We start from the raw sequence: 20299 nt of genomic DNA on the forward strand, positions 1-20299 counted from the left end.
CTTTATTCACAAATATAGTCATTTCGAAGTATTTCTTACACTGATAAGGAGGGGTTTCATAAAGTACAGTGGTTTCAGAGTATTCTTATGCTATGGAGACTTATTTGGCAAAGTGCAGTTATTTCAGAGTCTGTTGTACTATTGGGCATAATTACAAGTACTGGCATAAAGTTAATGGCATATATATATATATATATATATATATATATATTTATGTGTGTATATTCCTACATGATTTCAAGCACCTTCACTACTTTGTGTTGATATGGCAGAGGCATTTCGGAGACCAAGTCCACTTATGCTTGATCATAATATAGCAGAGAACTGGAGAGTATTTGAGCAGGAATACAATATTTTTATACAAGCAGCTTTTTCTGACAAAGATGCATGTACAAGGGCATTCATTTTGCTTAACATAGCTGGGTCAGAAGCTATTGAAGAGAGCGTTCATTTGTGTATGCACCAAAAGTATATGCAGGAGAGGGGGCAAACCATCATATTGTGGTACGGGATGAATCAAGGGAAGACCCTGAGTGCTTAAATTGTAAATTGAGAAACATGTGCAACCCCCAGACAAATGTTACATTAGAGAGGCACTTATTTTATACAAGACCAAATGCTAGGTGAAACTTTTGCAGCTTGTACCACTGACTTGAGAAACAAAGCTAAAATGCACAGATTTGGTGACTTGAAAGATGAGTTAATAAAGGACAGGCTTGTTTGTGTGGTGTTAATAGTGCTGCAGTGAGAAAGATTTTGTTTTGTGACAGTGATTTAACATTAAGCAAAGCCATAGAGATTTGTCAAATTCATGAGCTCACAGAAAGGAACACAAGTATGCTTACAAGTGATAAGAACATGGTTTCAACAGCTTCTAGAGCAAACATAGACAGCATGCGCCATGTGGAAAGCAGAAACAGGCCTAAGCACATGGTAGCAGCAACCCCTGTGGGTGTGGCAAGGAGAACCTGGAACTTTCTAGCAAGTTCCAGAACTAGTTCAGTTAAAGGAGCATGCTCAGTACAATATAAGAGTGAGTCAGCAAAACCCAAGTCAAATCTTATTGTTAAATTCTGTAATTGTGAAGCCAACCATGAGTCTAAAAGAGAGAAGTGCTTAGCATTTGGTCAACAATACCATAAGTGTAAAAAATGGAACCATTTTCAAAACTTTTGTAAATCAGGCAAGCATCATTCAGTTATTAAGAAAGGTCACTCAAAAAAAGCAAGTTGATCATATAGAGAGCTGCAACCCTACTTTCTATGTAGATGATGTATCAGTGGTTGGTGAACAGGTTAATGCAGTAGATTTGTTGGCAAAGAACAAAGTATTTTGTACTGTCCTGATCAATGGTAAACCCACAGAGCTCAAGGTAGACACTGGTTCAATGTGTAATGTAATGTCAGCAGAAACATTTGCTAAAGAGAGAGCTGGTGAGCAGCTTAATTTGATCAATTGTGTGAAGCTTGTTGCTTATGTAGGTGAAGATATTCAAACCAAAGGCTCAGTCGTGCTTTCATGCTATTTATCTGGGAAAAGTTACAGCTTGCAGTTTTATGTAGTTGGAAGACCTGTGCCATCATTATTATGTCTCAGAGGCAGTTTGAGAATGAAACTTTCTTTTACCAAAGAAGTACATCATGTAAGCACGTCACAGTTCCAGCTTCAGTGATACAATTTTCTCAGAGTATGCTGATGTGCTCGACAACAAGCTGGACAAACTTCCAATTGTGTACTCCATGAAAGTAGACCCAGAAGTCAGGCCAGTGGTCAGACCAGCAAGACGACTTCCAATAGCCATGCAGGACAAAGTCAAGGTCCAACTAGATAAAATGGTGCAGCAAGGTGTGATTTGTCCAGTCACAGAACCAACTGAGTGTGTATCATGCATGGTAGCTGCTCATAAGGAAAATTCAGATTAAATCAGAATATGCATTGACCCAAGAGACTTAAACAAGGCATCAAAAAGACTTCATCTTCCTATGCGTACAGTTGAGGAGATTGCAACCCTCATTCCAAATGCCACTATTTTTTTCTGTCTTGGATGCAAAGAGTTCATTTTGGCAAAAAATGCTTGATCAAAAATCTTCACTACTGACTACATTCAGTACCCCAATTGGGAGATACAGATTCCTCAGGATGCCTTTTGGAGTAAATTTTGCTAGTGAAGTCTTTCAGCGTACAGTGGAGCAAATTTTTTCAGGCTACCTGTGTGCAATAATAGTAGATGATTTAGTAGTTGGAGGTGTTGGTGAAGCAGAACATGACAGAAACCTCAGAAAAGTACTGGACACAGCACATGAAGTGAATTTAAAGCTCAATCCTCTGAAGTGCAAATTCAGACTACCAGAAGTTACTTATGTAGGTCATTTATTTACCAGTACAGGCTTACATCCAGATCCTTCTAAACAAGCAGCCGTTCTCGAAATGCCAGCTCCAGACAATGTCCAAAGTCTACAGCCTTTTCTTGGTATGGATAACTATTTGGGCAAGTTTATCCCTGACTTTAGTGAGATATCATCGCCTTTAAGAGAGCTGACATGCAAAAATGTTGCATGGTCATGGTTAGAACACCAGAGAGCATTTCATAACCTCAAACAGCAAATTGCTAACCCACCTACATTAAGATACTATGATGTCCACAAACCAGTAGTTCTTTCCGGTGACGAATCAAAGTTTGGTCTTGGTGCAGTTATTCTTCAAAAGGGCAGACCTGTTTGCATCTAGACGTCATACCCAAACTGAGATGCAGTATGCTCAAATTGAGAAGGAATTTTTGGCAATTGTGTTTGCATGTTCAAAGTTCTATGATTATATTTATGGCCGAGCAATCCAGATAGAAACTGACCATCAACCTCTAGTTACTATTTTAAAGAAGCCTATGCATTCAGTTCCAGCAAGACTACAAAGATTGATGCTTAAATTGCAAAAGTATAATTTCAAAATGGTCTGTACAAAATGCAAACTTCTTTATCTGGCTTATACCTTCTCCAGATTGCCCAGAAATACTAAGGAACAGCTTGATGCAGAGAATTTTGACTTTGATGTCATGGAAGTGCGTAATTTTTCTACTACAAGACTTGATGAGCTGAGAGATCATACAAAGACTGATCCAATTTTGCAAAAGCTCAGTCACTATATCAGTAGAGGATGGCCATCAAAGTAATCCTGTGTACGTGTACCGCTAAGTACAACCTTACTTTCCATACAGAGATGAGATGCTGATGGAAGATGGTATCATTTTCAAAGGTCCAAAAGTTATTGTTCCTACTTCCTTACAATGTGAATACATCCAGATTTTACATCATGGCCACCCAGGTTCCGATTCTACCAAAAGGAGGGCGAGAGGACTACTATTTTGGCCTTCTCTAGCAAAAGACATTGATAAAGTGCTTTCTTCTTGTTCAGTGTGCAACAGTACTAAGCCGCATTTGCAAAAAGAGCCACTTCATTTAAGCCAAATTCCTGAACTACCTTGGTCAACAGTAGCAGCTGGCATATTTGAGTGGCACAGTCAGCATTACTTAGTGTTGGTAGACTCTTATTCGAACTGGTTTGAGATCGATTTGCTACCTAATCTAACGTCCATTGCTGTTATTACTAAGATGAAAAGTAATTTCTCAGTCCATAGTAGTCCACACAAAGTTATTTCTGACAATGATTCTCAGTTTACCAGTCAATTGTTTCAGAGATTTGCTAAAGAGTGGGACTTTATCCATGTTACTAGCAGTCCTGAATATCCTCAGTCAAATAGCCTTTGAATGTGCAGTACAGAGTGTGAAGCAATTACTGGAGAGGGCAAAGAATGACAATACCAATATCTTCTTGAATTTACTTAATCTCAGAAATATACCCCTTGACAATCTACTAGGTTTGCCTACTCAGAGACTTCTATCTAGGAAAACCACAAGAACCTTGCCTATCAGTTCTAGTTTGTCTGGTGCCTAATGCTAAAAACAACAGAGCAATCAATGCCCAATTTTTTAAAAAGCATTCTTCTCAGACATCCAGCTGTGATAAAATTAGTGGACTTCTTTGTCTGTTAAAAGAAGGAGAGACAGTGAGGATGCAAATGGTGAAAGGCTTTGATCAAATTAGTCAAGTGAGAGGAATAGGTACCAAGCTGAGATCCTATTTAGTGGAATCTGAGAGTACAGAGTACAGGAGAAACTGCAGACATCTTCTTCCCTGTATAAGAAATGATATTGCAGCATCATACCTATGATACAGACTCTAGATCTCAGAGAAACCCTGACAATGTTCATAGCAAAAAACATGTCGCAGTATCTATTCCCATTCCTGACGATATCCCAGATGTCCCTAAAGTTGAACATTCCTTGAAGACGGTCCCCGTTGCTAGATCCAATTCTAATTTTTATGTTACATGGTCAGGTCATATTTCAAGACCTGGTGAAAAATACACAGCAACTTGGACATAATTGTTTTCTATGTGTCTAATTTCATATGATTGCATGTTGTATAATTAGTTCTGTATAACTGCATGTCAAGATCATTTCTCTAAATTGCATGCCATTGAATACTGTCATTTCATATAAGGACTATTTCTCAAAGTGGGAGGATGTAGATCAGAGCGTGTGTATGTACCAAGAAGCATTTCCAGATGTAGCTAGCACGTGCATATAAATACAGAGCATGTGCAGGCAGCAGTGCCATTTTGAGAGAAGAGCCAGAGTGTTAACATGTATGAGTGTGATAGTCAGTCTGTTTATAAGTTTATTTAAGTTTAAGTTACAAAGTCTAATTTCTGATGTGTTTGTGTGTAATAAAGCTGCTTGAACAGAACCCACAAATGTTCGTCTGTTTTATCCTGACCCCCCCCCCCCATTAATCAAAGATCTGGTGAAAGTTTTTTGACACATTTTATACCTGCTGCCTGCCAACCACTGGACTCTCTCTCAGTCCATCCAGATGGGTAAGAGATGATTGAGAGGGGTTGTCATACAGGCAGCCATCAGGGATCATTTCAGAGTTTTTCCTGTTTATTTCTCTCAACTCTAACCTTGCACACTCTTGATGAGGAGTGAGAGTGTGTGTGCAATGGACTGTCTGTGAAGGACAACCCCTCAATTTTGCAAGGTGCGTTCCCTGCAGGCAGCCCCACTTTTCTCCTTGAGGCACAAGAAGTGGTCTTATCCAGTCTCCACAGTGGACAGTGCACCACCCTGTGTTCTTCCTAGTGCACACAACCTCCCTTGTCTTCCCAGCAGGAAAGGCAAGGGGGCCATGCTCATTCCCTCTTCTCCCTTCTCCTCCCTCCTTGCCTGGCTTCTTTAGTGTCAGGACCTCAAAGTAAACCGTGGTTGCTTGGGACAAAGCTGTATCTGTCTCATTTAACACCCAGTGCTGGCCCCTGTAATCGAGCCCCACCCCCTCAGTTCTTTGAGTAAAGAGCATTAAAAAAAAAAAAAAAAACAAGGACTTTGGCTTTTACTATTGCAAGCCATTTGCGACTTTTGTACAAAACAGCTTCCTACAGATACACGACCCCCTCAGCTCTCAAAGTGCTGAAGTATTGGCATTTCTGTACAGAAGAATGCGGGAACACTGGATCATACCCCTAGCACTTTACACCTGGTGTAACTGCCTCTTTCACCCCACTCATTCTACTCTACTGATCTACAGTGCATTTAGGGCTTCATACCTTTTGTGACATGGAGTTAAGCTAAGGAACTGAAAAAAGGGCTGGTGAAACCAATGGTCAAACTATACAGCCTTTCCTGGAAATGGGATATTCTACAGGAATATAGATAATGCCAACATTGATCCCTATGGAAAAGAGAGGGTCTAAAAAGGAACCAGAGAGTTGCAGGTCTGTAATAATAAGAGGGTAAGTGGGTAGTCTTGAATTCAGGAGGAGAGATGTTGATTTAGAGTACTGGAATGGTACAAACAACAGTTCTAAGGATCAAAATACAAAACCTGATCCAAGTAACTACTTCTTGAAGCAGTAGCCTGACCTTAGAATGCCTTGCCAAAGAAAACCTTGAATCAGAAAACTGTACATGAATTCAGTGACCATAGAACTGATGCTGGGGAAGGGGTGAGAGGCAGGAGGGGACAGTTGCATAAATGTAGGCTTAAAAGTCATAGAGTTATAATAAACATTGTCTTCTGCTATTAGCAGTATCATACATATGAAAGTCTAAACACACACACACATGGATATATGTGTATATATAAAGCTGATTACAGCCTACTGCGGGATGGTCTAAACAGCTTCACAGCCCCCTCCCCCTCTCTAGGAACTGGCACCAGTAGCCAAAACTGTTCCAAAGCACTGTACGAACATTTATATAGATGCATGGAATTAGGACTACCTGACAGGACTAAATCATCCTCCGCAAGGAAGAGTAAACCTGTCTGATAAACATCTGCAATAAATAAACTTTATAACAAAAAAAATTGCTGTCGAGGACCAAGGAGCAGGTGCACAATTGGAGGCAATCTCTCCTTAGCCAGAACAAGCAAATAAGAACACTAGTGAAATCCACCAAAGCAAACTTTGAGTCCAAATTGGCCACATCTACTAGAGACAATCATAAGGCATTCTTTACATATGCCCGCAATTTCAAAGGAAGTACCCAGATCTGTTCAGAACTGGTGGTCAAGGACACCACATATACAAATGCCATAAATCTAGCAAACTTGCTGGCTGACAGATTCAGCAAATATTTCACCCCTCTGTCCCCCCTCATCAGTAAATTGGGACATTCCAAGTACCTGCCCCCTTACCCTTATATCTAGGGATCAGGTCATCACTGCTCTCTCAAATGCAAAAAATACAGCCTCCATGGGACCCGATAACATCCCAGGCTGCATCCTATATGAACTCAGGCATGAACGTGTAGCACCATTATGTGGCCTATTCAACCAAAGCCTGAGTACTGGCTTTGTCCCAGCTGAATGAAGGACAGCCACTATAATCCTTTTACACAAAGGTGGAGTGTCCACCAATCCTGGAAATTATAGACCCATCAGCCTAACTAGCCTTATCTGCAAGTCCATGGAATGGATTAACAGTTAACTTCATTAACAGGGACACTGACAACCTCCAAACACTTGACTCCACACAGTTTGACTTTTCAAGGGAGGGTCACGTTTGTTAAATTTGGTCGACTTTTTTTGAAACAGTCACCAAAGTCATGGATGAAGGGACTAAACTCTTGGCTAGGCTTATAAGGCCCTCTGGGCCAATAGCCAATAACCTCCTATGATCCTATGATAATGAAGTAGATTAAGCAAATGATGCAAATTAAATAACCTTCATTATCTTAGTAGAAACAGAATTACTGCCTTTATACCCAAGCTTGATTAAGTGTGGCGTGATGAGACTGTTTTAAAATAGTATGATTATCTATAACCAAAATAACTTAATGTCTTCTTTTTTCATTTTTTCAGGAAATCCTCAGTACAGCCAACAACAGGCAGGCTACCAGCAGGGAGCAGCACAACAGCAGCCCTATTCACAGCAGCAATATCCAAATCAGCAGAGCTACTCAGGGCAGCAGCAAGCATATGGTAAGCATCTCATTCAACACTATCAGAGTATGTTACTGTAACCATTATTAAATTATTTTGCTTCTGCATGTAATTTTATTCATAATCATTAAGTGATTTGCAGTTTTTGTACTGTTAGAGACCAGCATGCAACGGCTTTAAAAGTGAGATGATATTCTTTTGTTAGTGCAAATAGAAACAAATTTTAAGAAACACGTGAGGGGGTTCTTCACCATACCTCTCAACCTGCAAAAATCAAAAATTTGGACAAGGGCCATGAAAAATAGGTTCAAATCTGTACACTGATTAATGTAAAATTTGCATACATAATTACATAACCCACCCACTCCAGTGGAATTGTGGGATACCAGCTTTCAAATGCAAACTGAAGAACAGGCCACCAAAATATGGCACCAGAGTCCCCCTGCAGCCATTCCAATGTCCCATTACCTGGCCATTTCACCCCATTTACCATAAACACTAGTGTGTGCATGCATACTGCTTTACCTCTACAATGATTATTTGGATTTTATTTTTACATTTTATAGCACAATGAATGCACAACCAATAGATATCTGCTAAACAAAGCAATACTATCTCACAGTGAAAATAAACTTGGCATTAAAACTTCTCTGCCCTTGAAACTCACATTCATTGAAAAAACATTGAAACCATCAACACAAAGAAAATGCCTTTGGCCAGTGGTGGATAAAGATTACCTTTGGCAAACACAATAAAATAGAGATCCAGGCCACCAATGGAGACAAATCTTTTTAATACCACAAAGATTAGCGCTTCTTGTAGCAAGACTTCTTCTGAAGAAGTCTTGCTACAAGACGAAAGCGCTAATCTTTGCGGTATTAAAAAGATTTGTCTCCATTGGTGGCCTGGATCTCTATTTTACTGTGTTTGCCAAGTTTTTACTTTTTAATCGTGTGCCTAAAGATTACCATTGGGCCGTTTTCAAATCATAGGCCCCTTGCACACAAAGCAAAAAATGTACATATGTTCTTTGATGCACCTTCCTGACTTTATTAAATTATATTCCTTGTATAATACAGCACACTTGTTAGATTTAAGTCAGAGCGCATTTTAAATTTATTGTTGGAACATTTTTTCAGTAGACAATGAAACAAAATGCATAAGCCAATAATGACAAAACTGACCAATTCAGAACATTTCCATCATAAAAGTCTACACACACACACACACACACACACACACACACACACACACACACACACACACACACACACACACACACACACACACACACACACTACAGAAATAATTTCCTTGCCTAATGCCCTGATGTAATTAGCCAGGTAGACATGTAATCTCACACACATGGTCATCCAAGACCACTCATAACCCTGCAGACATATACACATGCTTTATTTTGCCTTATCTTACGTGAAATGCAGTCTCCCTATTTGCTATTACGGGGCAACTACAGCATTTTGGTTGTATTCTTTAATGTGGCAGAGCATGCTAATTTACTCAGCTGAATGATTCCATGCATACCATCCTTCCCACAGACATTTTTGTGAGACAGCACATGGCTAATTAGCATTAGCCTTTACCCTGGAATGTCTTATTAACATTTAGCACAATTTGAAAATGAAAATTGTATCACAGAGAACCAAAAAATTTAGAGAAAATATAACAGTTTGTGTAACATTAATGTAAGTGTAGGCCTATATAGAAAGACCAAAAGTTAATTACTGCTCCAAAATAGCGTAAGCCCTGCTCTGAAATACCTTAAAAGCAGCTACACAGCAGATAGAGAAAATACAGACAAGATATCCGAAAATACGAGCTAGCTAATTATTCAAACAAGACCTCTGCACGCTGCACTGTCTTAGAGAGACACACAGGAAGTACCTTAAAGCTTAAGCTACACAGCAGCATAAAAAATGCAGATGATATGCTCCGAAATACCTTAAAGCTTAGCTCAATACAGACGATAATAATGGCTCTACCTAGCTAATTATTCAAATGACAACTCTGCACGCTGCACTGTCTTAGAGAGACACACAGGAAGTACCTTAAAACTTAAGCTACACAGCAGCATAAAAAATGCAGATGATATGCTCCGAAATACCTTAAAGCGTAAGCTCAATACAGACGATAATAATGGCTCTACCTAGCTAATTATTCAAACGACAATTCTGCACGCTGCACTGTCTTAGAGAGACACACATGAAGTACCTTAAAGCTTAAGCTACACAGCAGCATAAAAATGCAGATGATATGCTCCAAAATACCTTAAAGCGTAAGCTCAATACAGACAATAATAATGGCTCTACCTAGCTAATTATTCAAACGACAACTCTGCACGCTGCACTGTCTTAGAGAGACACACAGGAAGTACCTTAAAGGTTAAGCTAAATGGCAGCAGAGAAAATACAGACAATAACTGCTGTGAAATACCTTAAAGCTTAAGCTCAAGTCAGTACAGACGATAATAACTGCTCTACCTAGCTAATTATTCAAATGACAGCTCTGCAGGCTGCACTGTCTTAGAGAGACACACAGGAAGTACCTTAAAGCTTAAGCTACACAGCAGAGAAAATACAGACGATTGCTTCTGCTCCAAATTAAGCTACACAACAGATAATTACAGAAAATACACGGATGAGCTATCCAAAAATAAATACCTTAAGGATTAAGCTGATTTCACGAGCTAGCTAATTATTCAAACAAAAGCTCAGAGTCTGCATGCTGCACTTAGACAGAGAAGACGATACCTACTCTAAAAATACCTTAAAGCTCATTTGCCATGAACTAACTCCACTCTGGAAATATTCACACTGCAGTACTATAGCCATGCTGCACTTCCCGTTCGCAGACAGCTGGAAATCCAAATTCATTCAAACAGTAGCAATGCGTGTACATGAGCCCTTGAGCTCAATTCCGACAGGCTGACAGAGCTGACATAATCACGCACGTGATGACGTCAGCTAAAACACGAAAAAAAAAACATTTAAAAAAAACTGGGAAAAATCGTAAATGAAGGGGTGCCACTCGGGAATCATGGCACCCCATTATTTGGACCCCAAAACTCAGTAAAAAATGAGTAATTCGGTATGGTTGGGAAGTATGTTCTTCACTGATATTTTTCCTACTAAACTATTCTGTTTGTGTGGATCTGACCTGTAGCATGGGAGTTAAAATGTATGCACTACTTAAAAGTTTCCCATATTTCATTATGAAGAAGTAGAAAATCCCTAAAAAAGCTCTGTCCTGAGGGTAGACGGTAAGTTAACTCTGGCACTAAACTTAGTGAAGTAAAGCAGCTAGCAGCATCAGCTGGCAATTAAGTTAAACAGAGAGAAGTCTACAAAAGATCCCTTTCCCATGAAGGGTACTGTGAATACACTTATAGCACAAAGGAAGATAGCCAGGGTAGCCAAGGATGTCATCAAGGACTAGAAAACCACACCTTGTGACATATGATCAAGATTTGCATTAACAGAAAAAGCATCAGGGAAAAAAACACTGACAATGGTGTTAGGCTTCAGAAGTAAAAAAGGGGTGGGGGTAAAGTTAAATCAGAATGCTTAGAGTTCCTTAAGCACTTTAACTTTCTCATATTAGACTACCAGAAGATGAAGAATACAGTTTGTCTTTCCAAAATATGTTGCAGTGCAAAAAGTAAATAAATAAATAAACAAACAAACAAATTAATTAATACATTCTACAGCTTCACTATCAAGTACGCCTTATCTTTTTGAGACCAAAGACTTGAACCAGAACTTAGTCTCATCCCTCCCAGTTAAGAAGCTATTGATCTATTCAGACAAACAAGATGTCCTTACATTCACTAATGCAGTATTCATAACTTACAGGATTCCCTGCCATGGAAGCCCACCGTCCGGCCAATCTACCAAAGCCTACTATTGCTTTAAGGTACTCTGAACATCGCCTAAACACTCCTCACGTAACGTAGAGCATAAAAGTGACGTTCAGGCATACCGTCCTCAGAACGTCTTTGCCACTAGTCCAAAAGCTGTTTTTAACCATCAGTCTGTTTGCCTCCATCCGTTTTCTGCCATTTTTTCTGTATGTTTGTATTCCAGTGATTACTCCTGTCCTCACCATTGCAGATAAGTACCCAGTTGGTGGTTTTGTTCTTTTTCTTGAATTTTTTGTGTGAGTTGCTCAATGCTGGTTTGGCCTATTCTTCTATTAAGGCCCACTTTTCAGCTCTTTCTGCTTGTCTGCCTTTAACTCGTCCTTTAGCTTCAAGATTTGAGGCTAAACAATTTCTTAAAGGCGTCCTTATTATTAGACCTCCCAGGAAGCCTGTTCCTCCTCCTTGGGATCTTTAATTATATTCTGGAGAAATTGACTCAGGCTCCTTTTGAGCCTGCTTTTTCAGCATCCTTGCAACATTGTTCTTGGAAAACAGTTATTTTGTTAACTCTTACTTCTGCCAGATGGGTCTCGGAGTTGCAAGTCCTTATGGCTTGCCTACCTTTTTTGATATTCTATGATGACAGGGTGTTCTTGCATATTAATCCTTCTTTTATGCTCAAGGTGGTTAATGTGTTGTCACTTAGTCTATTAATTTTCCTACTTGTTCCCCTTCTGATGCCCCAACACTGGCTCAGTAATCAAGGAGCCTCAATCCTCACAACTGGCAACAGTGAGGAATATAAACAGTGAGTAAAGTGCAATTTCTCTTAAGAGCACACAGAGACCACAGTCAGTCTGGGGCTAGTTTCTCCCTCTTTCTCCAGATCCCCAATAAGACTCCTCACTGGCAAAGCTATAGAGTTGAGTCCTTAGCCAGGGTTCAAAGCCATGTCCTCCAACACGCTCTCTCTCCAACCAGTGCGTTGTGTTCCTGCCAAAGTAGCTGACACACACACTCTTGGAGATTTGTTTTACACATATGCACACACACACCCCTGGGAAAGGCTGGCACAGGTTTACTAACTATGACCCCTTCTTCCCAGACTATAAGTTAGTTATCACTGCCACCAGATCCCCTTATCAGCTGCTTTAAGGCCCTTAACAAAGGTGTCCAGTCCTACTGTGTAATGTTACTATTATTCCAAATGGTAGTTTGACCAAGAGCAAGGCTATTAGGAGTGGCCCACAGTGTCACCAAATAGATATGCAAGTACTCTAAGAGCTTAAATATCTCTAGACAGACCAACCACAATTGAAAGGTTTAAATATATTTAATAATAAAAGAACAAGAAAGTGCTCAGTAAATCACAGTAACTTCAGAGTTCAAAATCACATGAAATATTTAAAACAACATTGTAGGACAGTCTCAAATAAATACAGAAAGCATCGAAACAAATCTTTGCTATAGTCCTAGCTATATCTAAAATAATTACTATACTCTAAAAACGTACTGTTACAGCAAGGCAAGTGTGGTGAATGGATCTTCTAGCTGATGCTGTTGTCAGATCAAAGACAAATATAGAAATGCACTGTCACTCTATCTTAGAGAGTTCTTAAATTAATATCAAATATTACTGCTGGGATACTTGCAGCATGACATCACTTTTGTCACCTGACTTCAGTTCTCAGGCTCAACAACCCTTGCTAGAAACTGCTAGCAGTTAGCATCTCCCTGTGAAAATACATAGCCTTCAGATGTTTACAACTGCTGAAAGACATAAAACAATAAAACACTTACAAAACAATGTAGAAGGCACCCAAGATTTAGACAACTTGTCTTCCTGCTGCACTAAAACTGAAAGATAACATCTCTTTTATGGCGCAGTTATAAAACAATTTAATTTCAACTATTTTCCTGAAATTTTGCAAGTTAACCTTCTATGCGCCATTTCCCACAATTAAAACATATACATTTACACAATTAAAATAGCTTATATACATTTCTGTTCTTTTCCATTAGGGTATACTGTGGATGCATCTTTAAGCTCAGTACTGTACAAACCCTTTACACACACTTCTGTACCAGCAGTTTGATATACGCATAGTATACGGTTCTAATACATTTGTAACACCAGCATATGCACCATGTTGACATTCACGACTGACATATAATTATTTACAAAATTCCAGATAGCTAGGCTGGCAGTGTCTCCTTCTGTCACACTTCTATATAAATCATATTAATATTCACAAATGCCATATAATTATTTACAAAATTCCAGTGAGCTGGGCTGGCAATATTTCCTTTTGTGACATCCCCCCTCTCCCGAAGACTCAAGATAGTCTTTCATGTGACCCTTGAGAAATGTTGCTTGAGAAGGTGAGCCTATCTGGGAATACACTACCCCATAACCTGTCTTGAGATTCCAGCTGCCTTGGCATTGCTGGCCCCAGTACAGTGCTGCACTTTCTTATCAAATGCCTACAACCCTAGGCTCCACCATAGTAATTTGGGATTTGGATGGCTGGCTCCCTGCACCCATAGATCCACCCTCAGACTCCTCCTGCCTTCGACAGCAAATACTTAGCACCAGGGCCTCCTTATCATGGTAAGGTTTCATCATGTTAACATGGTATAGTTTATGCTCCTGCCTTCTGCCTAGCAGTTCTACCATGTAGTTAACATCACTGAGCTTCCTTACCACTTTGAAGGGTCCCTCCCAAGCTGCCTGCTGCTTGTTGTGTCTGACACGAATGAGAACCATTACCTGCTGCCATACAGCATACTCTCTAGCTCAAGCATTCCTATCATACTAGACCTTTTTCTGCTGTTGGGCTTCTGCCAGGTTATCCTGGGCCAAGCCCATGAGTTCCATGAGCCTTGTCCTGAGGTTTAGGACATATGCCACAACAGATTCCTTGTGGGATTCACACTCACCCTCCCACTCATCTCAAATGAAATCTAGAATTCCCCTCACCCTATGCCCATACAGCAACTCAAAGGGTGAAAAACCTATGGATTCCTGGGGCACCTCTCTGTAAGCAAACAACAGATGGGGCAAATATTTGTCTCACTCCCTCTTAAACTGGACTGCAAATGCCATAACATGGTCTTTAGTGTAGAGTTTAACCTCTCAACCAGACCATTAGTTTGGGGATGGTACGGGGTGGTCTTTAGGTGCTTCACCCCACAATGCTTCCACAGACAAGCCAGCAGGTCTGACATAAAACTGGCATCTTTGTTAGTCAGTATTTTTTTTGGGAAACCTACCCTGCTGAAAATCTCTAACAAAGCATTTGCCAGCTTTTCTGCCTCAATGGAGGACAGAGCCACCACATCAGGGTCTGGTAGCATAATCTACTACCACTAGGATATACTTTTTCCCTGTGGAACTTGGGGTACTCAGAGCCCCCACAATGTCCATAGCTACCCTCTGAAATTACTCCTCAATCACAGGCAAAGGCAAAAATGGAGCTTTCACCTTGTCTCCTACCTTGTCTACTTTTTGGCCCATGCTCACAGGTCCTGTAGTACCCTGTTACATCCCTGGAAATCCCAGGCCAATAAAAGTTCTGCATAATACACCTCTTTGTATGGTTTATGCCCATATGGCCTGTAAAGGGAATATCATGGGCTTTGGCTAGAAGTACCAGATGATAGGCTCTAGGCACTACTAACCGCTGTATTCTCTCACCCTCTAGCCCTCCCTGAGGGGTCCACTCTCTATACAGTAACCCTTTGTCCCAGTATATATATATTCCCCTTTTCCTTGACAATCAGTTGCCTCACTGGCTACCTCCCTCAGGCCTTGTATTGTAGGGTCTGAGAGTTGAGCCTGTCTCAACTCTGTCTTTGTAACCCTTCCTAGCTCCCCTTCCACATGAAGTCTGGTATTCTCTGACAGCAGTGCCTCGCTGTCAGCCTGGGTACTAATACTCACCTCTGTCATGCAGTCAGTCTGTCTAAGGGAACATCAGTACCTACAAGCAGCTGTGGCTTACCTTCAGTCTCACTGCTACAGGGTAGCTCCCGCTCTGAAGTAACCACCACACCAGTCCTGGCTTCAAGTCTACAGTCTGTCTGGGTCTCCCCCAGTCTAGCAGACCCACATGCTTGTCTACAGGCCTGACAGCGTATCACTGCATGCACACAAGGTATTGCATTATCAAAATCATTCCCTGTCAGGACATCTGCAGGGATATCCTCAAACACACATACTTGATGGCTTCCTTTTCCACCCTCTCAGTCAAGGCGAACCCTAGCCATAGGTATTTGGAATGGGGTTCCTCCTAATGCTCTGACTGGAGTAGACTGCCCAAGCAAGTAGTGCTCCTCTTTAACCATTGCAGGCTTAACAATGGTTAGGTCAGAGGCTGTGTCTCTCTTAGCAGTGGCCTCTTTCCCATTTGCTAAAATAGGATATAACCTCTTGTGGTATTTTCGTACCCTTGTTGTATCAAGACAACTTACTGCTGGCATTCTGTCATTCCCACTTACTGGCTGTCCCACCTTTTGTTCCCCACCTTGGCTGCATGGACATCTATATGCTACATGGCCCCACTGGTTGCATTTGAAACATTTAAACCTGAGTACTTTTTGGAAAGTGTATCATGTTGTCAGATATGCAAATGAGAGTAGAATCATCATATTGGATTAGGGTGGCGTGTTGTTTGGAAGTATAAAGGGTGTTGGTGAAAATGTTAAAGAGGAGGGGACAAAGGATAGAGCCTTGTGGTACACCGGTGGAGACTGGAAGGTAAAGAGAGAGCATGGAGTGCCAATTTACTGACTTACACTTATTGGACAGGTAGCTTTTGAACCACAGAAGGATGGGCTTAGAGACACCTACTGAGGACATTTGAAGTAGAAGTTTGCTGTGACAAACTGTGTTAAAAGCTTAGACAAGTCTAGAAATAAGGAAGAGACTAGTTAGCCATTATCTCTAGCTTTATTGACAGTATCTGCTCATAGGTTCATAGGTTCATAGGTGTGTACAAGGCTAATGGCCCTGTAGCCTTAGAAGCCTAGCCCAAAAAAATTGCCCAGGCACCATGCCACCCGATATTAGTTCACAGTGCCTCTATCCAGTAGGGCAACTGGAGTGATCCCTGGGGTGAACTTTCTGTTACCCATCCACTCATCAAGATTTCTCTTAAAGAGGGCCAACAAAGTGCTCTGCTTGACACAAATGGGAAGCTTATTCCAGAGTATGGGCAGTCTTTGGGAGATGACCCTGTCCTTCCAGCATGTTGTGTTAATTGTGGTAATAAGGTTGTATAGGTTAGAAGGGCAGAGCTACTAGTTAGGGGAAGGATGGAAGCCATGTTGTTTAGTGGATAGGAGTTATTCCTGCAGGAGATAGTCCAGCAATTGTTTTTGAATACATTTTTCAACGATTTTGGTGAGGGGAGATAAGATTGCTGTAGGTCTGAAGTTATTAATGTCTGTTGAATTTCATCCTTTGTGCAGAGGGATAATGTTTGACTTTTTCCAGAGAGAGGGGAATGTGGGATTCCTGTACTGACCTATTTATGAAGATTGAGGCAGGATAGGTGATACTATTGGCTGTTATCTTTAGGTACTCACTTGGAAGGTCAACAGCTGAAGAAGGGCATGGTTTAAGTTTAAGAGTAGCTTTATATAGGATGTGGGCACAAGTTTGAAGGTGAAAGTGGTGTAGCGTTATGTGGCCGTTGGGCAGGGTTGGCATTAGATGTTGAGGAATCCTTGGTTAAAGATGCTATACTATCTATAATAAAAGTTGAAGTATATTGCAGTTTCAAGTAGTGAGTTATCGGAAGAGGGGTTTGGGTTGAATTTTTGGCCAGGATGTAAGATTTATTTAATGGATGTCCAGAATTTTTTAGGGTTGTGTTTAGTATTATTCTGAAAGTTATTACAGTGTAGTTTTTTTGTCTTCATTTATTTTCTTTTTGTAAGATTGTGAAACATTCTGAAGTTTTCAAGATATTGAGATGTTATATTTTTGCCATTCTTTCCATGCATTTTCTCTATCTTGTATAGCCACACTGCATTATTTGTTTTCAGTCTTTTCCTTGTAGGAGGTGCAAGGCTATTTAGGATATTTAGTAAAGTTTTATTAAATTAAATTTTACAGAGGTTTATTCCCCATTTATTTAGCTTTTCTACTATGCCTGAGTGGGGAATTGTGTCAGAAGCTTTGGCCAGGTTGGGGTATGAGGTGTGTACCATTTTACCTTCACCCATTGCTTTGGTGACCATTTCCAAAAAATCCACCAGGTTGAGTAAGCATGACTTACCCTTGATGAATCCAGACTGAGACAGGACCAGTGTTTGGAGATTCCCTGTATCCTGATTGATTAGTCCCATGATAAGTCTTTCCATGGATTTGTATATGAGGCTGGTCAAACTTAAGGGTCTGTAATTCCTTTGGTCTGAGGAAGGTCCTCCCTTATGCAGGAGAGTGACTGTAGCTGATCTCCCTTCACTTAATACAAAACCTGTATGGAGGATGAGATTGAACAGTGTTCTTAGGGGTGTGACCAAATCATGATTCATGCTATTTAAGATGCATCCAGGGAAATGGTGATGACCCATTGATGGAGTATGTTTAGCTTTTGATAGCACTTGTAGGACTTGGTCTTGTGTGATAGCTGGAGGTGAGCCAGTTTCAGGTATATCTTGAGCGACAGATGGAGAGGAGAGGGGAGTAAAGCTGGATCTAAATTTATCAGTCAGTAGGTTTGTTATATCTTCCAGGGTGGCCGCAGTGGTGCAGCAGTTAGCATTGTTGCCTCACAGCAACAGGTTCTCCGGTTCGATCCTCGGCTGGGGTGCATTCTGTGCACAGTCTGCATGTCCTCCCTGTGGTCGCGTGGGTTTCCTCCCACATCCCAAAGATATGCTGTAGGTGGATTGGACACTCTAAATTGGCCCTAGGCGTGAGTGCATGCGTGTGTGTGCCTTCTGTGGAAGGTTGGGTGCCAGGTTGGCAACTCAACACCATAAAAAACTCCACTGCCTATCATGGTTGGACAGGTGATCTGCTGTGGCGACCCCTAACTGGGAAAAGCTGAAAGAAGAAGGTTTGTTATATCTTCCAACCTCAGTGTAGATAACATATTTTACAATCACCTCAGAGCATTGCTGTGTTGTGATTTTGAGATCATGAACATAACTAAAATATTTTTTTATAGTGAAAAGCATGGTGTCTTTCTTTGAAATAGTATCATTGCATAAATGCACTTATAGTGCTTGCACCATAAAGGTGTTTAGACCAGCTCAGTAACTTTTTTTTACTCACAAATTTTTGGAGTGCTTATTTGCATTACATCTGTCATTGCACCTAAGCAGTGCTTCCTTTTTCTTTCCATTTTCTCTTAGAGCTTTAACAATGTGTGAACTCAGACTTTAGTACTTCTTTTATCAACTGTTTGTCATTTCTGTTGTCTAATCCCGATGTTGCTGACCAGTAGCCACCCTGACAAAGCATTCTTTATGCCAGTTGTGTCTGGAGCTCATGCTTGGAATTGTTTCTTGTTGCTTCTGCAGGCATTTATCAAGTGAACTAGGTGGAACTACAAAAGTGCTTTAGAAGATAAAAAAAAAAAGAACTGAAATGGACCTGAAATCATCTGTCCCTTCACAGTTCACAGGCTGGGTCATTATCTCAAGGTTGCAAGCAGAAAGTAAAGAAACACAAACTGAAATCGCCACCATCATTCAGTGAATGAGATGTCTTCTTATTTAGAACTGCTTAGAAAGGGATTGGACATCTAGGATTGTTTCTTCCTCTCCATCTTTTTCAGGACCCGTTTCCTAGTTGGATCCAACCTCAGCTAGAGATTTCCTTTTGCAGCTAAGAGGTACTGGGACAACACATCCAAGATTTCTTGTTCTGCATATATTAGAAGAATTCTTCATTTGTCCTTCCTTCCACTGTGGCTAAGGATTTGTCAGGTCTGGACAGCTCTCTGATGCCTGATACTGGGCCATTAGTAGTCTCACATACACAGTTACAATAATCACCAACTATCCTTGTATCAACTATAACGCAGGTGTGCACTACATCATGGGCACATTTCATCTAAAATACCCATCTTCTTTGCAGTACGTCCTGGATAAATTCTTCTCTGTCCCCTTCCCTGCCTTTGCTCATGCTATGACCAGAGATGGATTATGACCTGCTAGTTTTGCTGCTTCATGACTAATATGTTATCTCACTGGTATGTGGATACTCCAGATGGGTTGGTACCTTTCTTGGTCCTGCAGCCTAAACATACCACCTGACAAATGTCTTATAGGGTATAGTGCAGGGGCAGCTCATGGTATTGGCTGATGGGTTTCAGACCCCCCCAATTTGAGAAGAAATAAAGAAAGTATGCTAAGTTTAGAAAGCTGATTATTATTTTTATTTAAAGATAATAATCATCTTTCCGACTGTTTATTTTTCTTTGGAGCTCCTTGTAATCCCCCCATGCATGTGCAGTTCCAAGGAGGTCCTAAGCAAAATGAAAAAAAATTCATCTTAATATGCTTGCCCAGATTATAGATCTCATCATGTTTACTCTGCCACTCAGCAGACCTCTTGAGGGTATCCAAAACGTTGCTCAATTAGTGTCTGTCCTGGGTGCAGCACTAAGCAACGAGGAGAGCTTCTTATTCGTTCAGGTTGACTCAGGTGACTGAGACAACCCGAATGAAAGTAAATGTAAAGTACACAGGCACAAGTGTGTGATTTTTTTTTTTTTGGATTATTTATTTATTTATTTATTTAATTTTTTTGTTTACTGTCAGCCTGCTTGCTACTGGCAGCATCACAAGGGAAGGTAAGTACTTCATTTAAGTGTGTGTGTGTGTGTGTGTGTGTGTGTGTGTGTGTGTGTGTGTGTGTGTGTGTGTGTGTGTGTGTGTGTGTGTGTGTGTGTGTGTGTGTGT

The 20299-nt window shown here is 40.6% G+C and overlaps 1 protein-coding gene across 3 annotated transcripts in view; it reads left to right on the forward strand.

The window, feature by feature from the left end:
* The window catches only part of SS18L1 (SS18L1 subunit of BAF chromatin remodeling complex), a 464937-nt gene that overhangs the window by 415574 nt on the left and 29064 nt on the right, over nt 1-20299 (forward strand). For all 3 annotated transcript variants that reach the window (XM_044090356.1, XM_044090358.1, XM_044090357.1), the window contains one exon: nt 7420-7539. In XM_044090356.1, the coding sequence (XP_043946291.1) occupies nt 7420-7539 (120 nt within the window). The remainder of the gene's footprint in view (nt 1-7419; nt 7540-20299) is intronic.

This window comes from Protopterus annectens, chromosome 12.part0 (assembly GCF_019279795.1).
Source record: "Protopterus annectens isolate FY-2018-M chromosome 12.part0, PAN1.0, whole genome shotgun sequence".
NCBI lineage: Eukaryota > Metazoa > Chordata > Ceratodontiformes > Protopteridae > Protopterus > Protopterus annectens.